This window comes from Poromitra crassiceps (genome assembly GCF_964638095.1).
Source record: "Poromitra crassiceps genome assembly, chromosome: 15".
NCBI classification, from domain to species: domain Eukaryota; kingdom Metazoa; phylum Chordata; class Actinopteri; order Beryciformes; family Melamphaidae; genus Poromitra; species Poromitra crassiceps.
Genome location: NC_139634.1, coordinates 7,727,613 through 7,734,499, shown reverse-complemented (window position 1 = coordinate 7,734,499; position 6,887 = coordinate 7,727,613). Strand labels below are relative to the sequence as shown.

General features: G+C 48.9%; 2 protein-coding genes across 2 annotated transcripts; one reads left to right on the top strand and one right to left on the bottom strand.

The window, feature by feature from the left end:
- Positions 1–1,327: 1,327 nt before the first annotated feature.
- On the bottom strand, positions 1,328–3,209 carry rab9b (RAB9B, member RAS oncogene family; the record flags this gene model as incomplete). The annotated part of the gene is made up of 2 exons (XM_083651699.1): positions 3,175–3,209; positions 1,328–2,034 (listed from the first exon to the last, which is right to left on the bottom strand). Exon 2 carries the CDS (start codon positions 1,934–1,936, stop codon positions 1,328–1,330), a length of 609 nt encoding a protein of 202 aa, XP_083507825.1. The 5' UTR covers positions 1,937–2,034; positions 3,175–3,209.
- A 469-nt stretch (positions 3,210–3,678) lies between these two features.
- pofut4 (protein O-fucosyltransferase 4) lies at positions 3,679–6,874 on the top strand. Its single transcript, XM_083652397.1, has 5 exons — positions 3,679–3,725; positions 4,040–4,378; positions 4,512–4,892; positions 5,720–6,342; positions 6,534–6,874. The coding sequence occupies exons 1-5, from the start codon at positions 3,723–3,725 to the stop codon at positions 6,682–6,684; spliced, it is 1,497 nt and encodes a 498-aa protein (XP_083508523.1). The 5' UTR covers positions 3,679–3,722; the 3' UTR covers positions 6,685–6,874.
- The last annotated feature ends 13 nt before the right edge of the window (positions 6,875–6,887 follow it).

The following is a 6,887-nucleotide window of genomic DNA, read 5'->3' as shown; positions in this document are numbered from 1 at the left end:
GCGGGCCGCATCTGGCCCCCGGGCCGCAAGTTGAGTATCCCTGTTATAAGGTCTGCCAATGCAATCAGCAAATCAGAGACAGGATTACAGAGTGACATGCCAAAATTATTATCACCATTATTATTATTATTATTATTATTATCATAACCACCTCTACTATTCAGCAAGGAAAATAAACTCCAAAGACCACCTGATCAAATACTGAAGACAAAAGTAAATATCAGACAACAGTAAATGTCTGGGGGGAAAATATGGACCTGCCAAAAAAATAAAATAACGTGTGGTTGGAGGATGGAAGTGCCCTTCACAGCAGTTTATTTGAACAGTAGCAAAAGCATTAGTATTAGAGACTACACCTAGTAAAGAGGCCCTTGCGGAGGTAATGGGAAATAAGAATGATCAATACTGCAGGTCTCATACAGCCAACACCTCTGGCTAAGCTATAGAAGGCTGGTAATGGACAGAATGCTCAAATGAATAGGAGTACCACCAGTATAGCTTTGTACCAACTGCTTAGAGAGCTGTAATGTTACGGACCCTTTTCCCTTTGAAGACAAACGTGGTCATCTTCCCCTTTTTTGTGCAGCAATAATTTATCCTCCTGCTATCTCTCAATATGTGTCTGTCATCATATTGATGTTGTCGGCTCTGAAGCACCAATGTCGACCGGATCGGGAAGAGCGTCACTTTACAGACACATAGCCTGTGTTCCGTGTACTCCATTAGCGATCCAGCGTACTGCCGACAGATCTGACAACGAGATAAAGCCGCGTTGCATTCAAAGCACCTCTGAAACCCAACGCTGCATTCAAAGTACCTCTGAAACCCGAGTAAAATCAGCTTACAGACAGTGGAGCAATTACAGTATGAGGACTTTACGCCGCCGCCGTGCTACAAGCAGACTGGTGCTCTTGCAGCGAGGACAGGCCGCCGGCGTGGACAATATTTTCCGGTCCACTGGATTGATACGGGACAAATGCAAATAATTACTCTAGAGGGACTATTTGATAAAACCCCATCACAGGCAGACAACGCTTAAACTGGGTAAAAGTGATCATTTACATTTCTTGTGCAACACTGCTGAAAGCATACAGAGCACGGAGACTCAGTGTGCCTGTTATAATGTACCTTGGCTGGAGCAATTTTCCAACCTTCTGAATACTGTCTGCAGCTTGATCTCACCCACATCCTCTTTAGAGGAACCTGTACTCAGTAGCTCGTACCTACATGTACCGTATTAGACACAAAACCTCACCGGCTCTCAAAACTGCTACAGGCAACTTTCAGCCAGAGACATTAAAGGAGGGGTGGTTTCACACCAGACCAATCAGCAGCAAGACGAGCGGGAGGGTTTGCGGTTGCCGTGGAGATCGATGGTGCTGCTCAGCAGCGCGTGGTCGATCTGGTCCTCGGCAGCCAGAACCTCCCTGACGGCCGCTTCAAACGCAGCCGTGACGTTAGTGTCGTCCTTGGCGCTGGTCTCAAAGTAGGGGCAGCAGCCGTTCTCCTCGCACCAGGCCCGCGCCTCGTCCTCCCCCACCGCCCGGTCCTCCATGTCCACCTTGTTGCCCAGCACCGCAAAGGGGAACCGCTCCGGGTCTTTAACGTCCGAGTAGAACATGAACTCCTTCTTCCAGCAGCCCAGGTTCTGGAAGCTCTGCAGGTCGTCCACGGCGAAGGTGAGCAGGCAGCAGTCGGCGCCGCGGTAGAAGGGCGTGCGCAGGGACTTGAAGCGCTCCTGGCCCGCCGTGTCCCAGATCTGAAGAGTGACCAGGCGCCCGTCCACCTCCAGGTCCCGGTTGAGGAACTCCACGCCGATGGTGTGGAAGGACTGCGAGTCAAAGCGGTCCGTGACATAGCGGTTCATCAGGGAGGACTTACCCACGCCACCGTCCCCCAGCAGGATCACCTTCAGCAGCAGACTCTTCCCGCTCATCACGCTTCCTCCCACCCAGCCGGGCCTCCTCACTGCGTCACGGGCCACCGGGACCAGGGCCTCCTCCACACCAGGTGGCAGACCACGGTCGATTGAGCCTAGAAGAGGAAGGAAGTCCAAAAAAAGATACTTATTTGACAAGCAAAAAACTGAAAGCGCAAATCATCATTACACAAAAAAAGAAAAGGGAAGACACTCACTTGTCCTGACACGTCCCCCAAACCAGTCTCAATTTAGCTGATGAGTCAGAGTAGATCAAATACAGCACAGAGAAGGAAAGTAAGGCGATCCTAACAACGTCTGTCTTCAACAAGAAAAACTAGAAAAAAAAGCAATATCTGATGTACAATGCTTGACTAGTTTCAGAATGCTTGACTAGTTTCAGGGACAGACTGATCAGCTTATCAGATAGGGTGAATGACCGAGAACTCTGCCCCGGCCGGCACACAGTTTAGCTGCTCAAAATGGTTTGCATGGTCTTGTTATATGGCTCAGGCTGAAGTAAGTAGGCCACTTCTGGCTGACTGAATACAGATTTATTGTTTTCTGACTCATTATGTTGTTTGTTTTATAGACACATGCTTTCCCATTAACCCTGAACACTTAAACTGGCCAGCATTCCAAACACTACTCTAGTGACAAACACAAAAACACTACTCTAAAATACAAAGGGCGGCCTATGTAATCAAATGCAGAATAATAGATCGGGAGTGGGAGTCGTCTCCAACAACAACAACAACAACAACAACAACAACAACAACAACAGGGTGAGTGGTCAGGAGGAGCAGTGGTCAGGAGGATGATGAGCTGACTCGGGAAACAACCACTGCGCTTGCGCTGACCACAAAACATGCACCAGCTTGTTGTCAAACGTGGCTGACAATCCCTTATTATCAAACTACTTCGTTGACGGTCAGGTCACGGACGATACCGGGGTAGAAAAAAAAAAGATATATACATACATCGCCGGTATACGTTAGCCGTTAACAAGCTGCCCAGCTAACTAGCTAGCTAGCCAGCTATCTATGGATGTGGCTGCTTTATTGCTTGTGTGTTGCTGCTGCTTGTTGACATCTCCGGCTGCTAGCACACAGTGAATAAACGATTCAAACAAGAAACAAACTCAATACAAGCGGACAAAAACATATCGTCAGATAAAAACAATATATCTTATTATCTATAAATGACTACTGTATACGCTATAACATTTGTCTTGACTCATCATATAGAGGCTGTACCTTGGTGATGCGTGGCTTGGCTTGCCCAGCTTCTCTGCGTCTGGGGATTGTCTGACCGCCGTGCGCGTCCCCGTCGAGGAACTCCGCGCGTACACGGCTCCAGACATGCCGCGTGGTCCTAAAGGCTGAAACTCCCGGTATTTTTGTCTTTTTCCATCATAATAACAACACAGTGTGTCACAGATATGTTATTATTATTTAGAGTAGAGGGCGATATAATTAATATCTTAGTTATATAGCAATATTTCCCTGGACTGACACACGGTTCACACACCACCCATAAAAGAGTGTACTGAGAAAGATTGTTCCACTCCAGTCCAGTAGATGGAGGCAAAGAATAAATTGCGCGTTGGTCAAAAATCTAAATTATAGACGAAGAAGACAGCAGCTGCTCTTCTTCATTCCCTTTAACCGCTTGCTGTTGTCGTCGGAGTAGAGCATCTCCCTGCCACCCGTCCCGAAAGCTAACTTTTTACATAGGATAGCCGCCATGTCTTTTCGTCGCTGGAATTGAAGAAACATACCTTCATGTGCTTGTTGCACCGTCAATGGTAGGGTTAGGAACAGTAAACATTTATAGGTTGCGATGCCAACACCGGCAGGATAACGTTATACGTCCATGCTAACGTTATGGAGTTGCTGGCTATGTTGGTTATAATGAATAAAGTTTGTTGCTAGCCAATGTTAGCAGGAATGGTTGCATCCTAACAGCTTCTTTCGGTTCCAAAGTAGCAAAGCAGGTTGCTGCTACTTTATTAGGAGACCCAGAGATGCCGTGTTTCTACTTTAGTAGAAATATGGTTCATTTGTTTGCCCTCTGGTCGCGTCGGTCTGTGATGTGTATTCTGGTGTGCTTTCGTTGCAGATGGCAGTGGGGGGCAGGCTGATGCCCTGTGTGTGCGTGGGGCTGCTCGGTCTCCTCTGCTGGGTCTGGGTCTCCTTTGCATCCTTGCCTGATGCCCCTCTCCCCGTGGAGCCCTTGGACGCAGGGGACTGGGGAGCCTTCCAGCCCCAGAGCGCCTTGTCAGATATGGAGTTTGCCTCCATCAGTTCATACCGTGGCCCTGGCAACAGTGACCCCCGCAGGAACAAGGAGCTGCCTATTCTCCTCTGGTGGAGCGCGGGGCTTTTCCCCCATTTTCCTGGCGACACTGAGCGCATTGACTGTGCCACGTCCTCCTGCCTGGTCACAAGCAACCGTAAGGTACCAGAACTACTTAACCTCCTAAAGCTTGTTACTGCAACTCCTGGCTTAGACAGAGCGAAGATGCATGCATCAATAAAAAACAATAGCATGTCAAGTTATTCTGCAAATAACCTGGACTTGATCTTGAAAGGTCCAGCTGTACAAACGGACAGCATCCATCATCTTCTACGGGACAGACTTCCGGGCATACGAGGCTCCCCTCCCTCGTCTCCGCCACCAGACCTGGGCGCTGTTCCACGAGGAGTCGCCCATGAATAACTACGTGCTCTCCCACGGACCGGGAATCCGTCTGTTCAACTACACTGCCACATTTAGCCGGGGGTCAGACTATCCTCTGAGCCTGCAGTGGCTGCCCTCCCTGGAGTACTTGCTGCAGCCTGTGGCCTTGTCACTCCAGGAGAAGAACCGCAGGAGGAGGGAGGGCCTGGCCCCTGTGCTGTACATGCAGTCTCACTGCGACGTGCCATCAGACAGAGACAGATACGTCAAGGAGCTCATGAAGTACATTGAGGTATAGTACAGTGACGGTGATGCTCTCTGCCTGGGCTGTCTGGGGAGGCATGCTAATGACTACCTTGTGCAAAAACCTGACAAACGTAGCTCTCCCCATTTTAATGCCTGATTTGTCAAGACCACTTATGCAAATCAAGTCAGTCACAATTTCCCAATTAGAATACCTGAGCAGCAACCATAGTGGCAATATGTAATTTTATTTTGATTGCATCCTCATGTCATTTGAAAGAGTGATTCTCAGTTGGAGCACTCATGTATTTCTAATTCTTATTTTCTCTTTCTGTCTGTTGTGCCTTACTACAAAATAACACAGCAACCATGGGTTTCTCTGGGTGAGAAGTTAGGATGTGCTTCCTCTTGGTGTAAAATATCACTGGCAATTGGAGGTGAAATTGACACCATTTGGTTTAGTAAATTGGTGAAAGTGATCATTTCAAAAATCTAAATTTTTGCACCCCGCCATTGCTGCTCCTCAAAATACATGTCAATTGGATAAATCACGCTAAAAGTCTCCTGCAAAGTGGCTACTATTTCCATGTGCACGATGCCGGTGTGCACATGACTTGTTAGTAGATCAGCCTCAGCCTCTTTATGTTTGCAACTGCATTAACACCACCGCAAACCCTTTAGAAATATGGCCCTCGCTGTGACATCCCCTAATTTTAATTGAGGGATGTAATGGTAATAGTTGCTGTGCATCAATTTGGAATGTCTCCTCAGGGTTCTATCAGAAATGTAGATATGCCTCATTATCATACTAATCTCTTCCTCACTATTTGCCCCCCGTCTTTCTCCATCCTCGACACACGGTCTCTATCTCTCTAGGTGGACTCTTATGGGAAATGCTTGAACAACAAAGCTCTACCTGAACATCTGGAGGACACGGCCACTGCTACCGGCGAGGACGGCCACTTCATGAGCTTCGTGTCGCGCTACAAGTTCCACCTGGCCCTGGAAAACGGCTTGTGCCCCGATTACATGACGGAGAAGTTGTGGCGCCCGCTGCACCAGGGTTGCGTGCCCGTCTACCGAGGCTCGTCCTCGGTGGCGGACTGGATGCCAAACGACCACTCCGCCGTCGTCGTAGACCACTTCCCCTCACCGAAAGATCTGGCCAGCTTCCTCAAACGTCTAGATGAGAACGACGACGAATATGCAAAGTATTTAGACTTCAAGAAGCCCGGCCACATCACCAACACTCGCCTGCTGGAGGCGCTGGAGACGCGCGAGTGGGGGGTCAACGACATGAGCAAGCCCAACTACCTCAACGGGTTTGAGTGTTACGTGTGCGACCGGGAGAACGCTCGACTGGCAGTGGAGCGGGCCTATAGGAAAGCCCCGCAGCAGAACCCGCCGCCTCAACCTAAGATGGCCAATAACTCCCACATGGGATGCCCCCTGCCCAGCCCGGGGTATGGACACGTCCAAGACATTCCCGCAGATGATGGGTAAATTTGTCTCAAATTCTTAAGTATGCAGGAACAAATCACTCTAGTCTACATTTAGGGGACTAACAATGTCCTGAGGGGACTAACAATGTCCTGAGGGGAGAGAAATCGCATTTCTGATAGATTGCGCTCTCGTTCTCATTAAAATGGCCTCAGTGATCAGCCTAATCTGTTTGTATATCTGTCCGCAGATGGTTGCAAATATGGCCTCAGGATTACTGGCAGAGCCTGGACCAGGCAGAGGGGCTGGACTCTCTGATAAGACACAACGAGTCCGACCCGTCACTGCTGTGGAAGCACATCCAGAACATTGCAGTGAGCAGAGCCAGAGGAAAACACTGACACAGGCCCGGGAGACAAATGGGAGGATGGAACCCATCCAGAGTCGCAGCAGGGGTGTCCCTTCTTATGCCCTCATTTGTGTCCCCCTCTGTTTCAACGAGGGGAAGACGCATCAGTTACTCGTCTTTTCTTACATGAGCCAAAATTGCAACGCCCTGTCGTGCAATTTAAATTGTTATACTGCAAATGTCTCCGATTTTCAC

Bases quoted from the DNA above. Each gene is read 5' to 3' on its own strand.
- pofut4 (XM_083652397.1), top strand. The intron at 4,893-5,719 runs GTATAGTACAGT...CTATCTCTCTAG, and splicing joins AGCTCATGAAGTACATTGAG to GTGGACTCTTATGGGAAATG. The intron at 6,343-6,533 runs GTAAATTTGTCT...ATCTGTCCGCAG, and splicing joins GACATTCCCGCAGATGATGG to ATGGTTGCAAATATGGCCTC.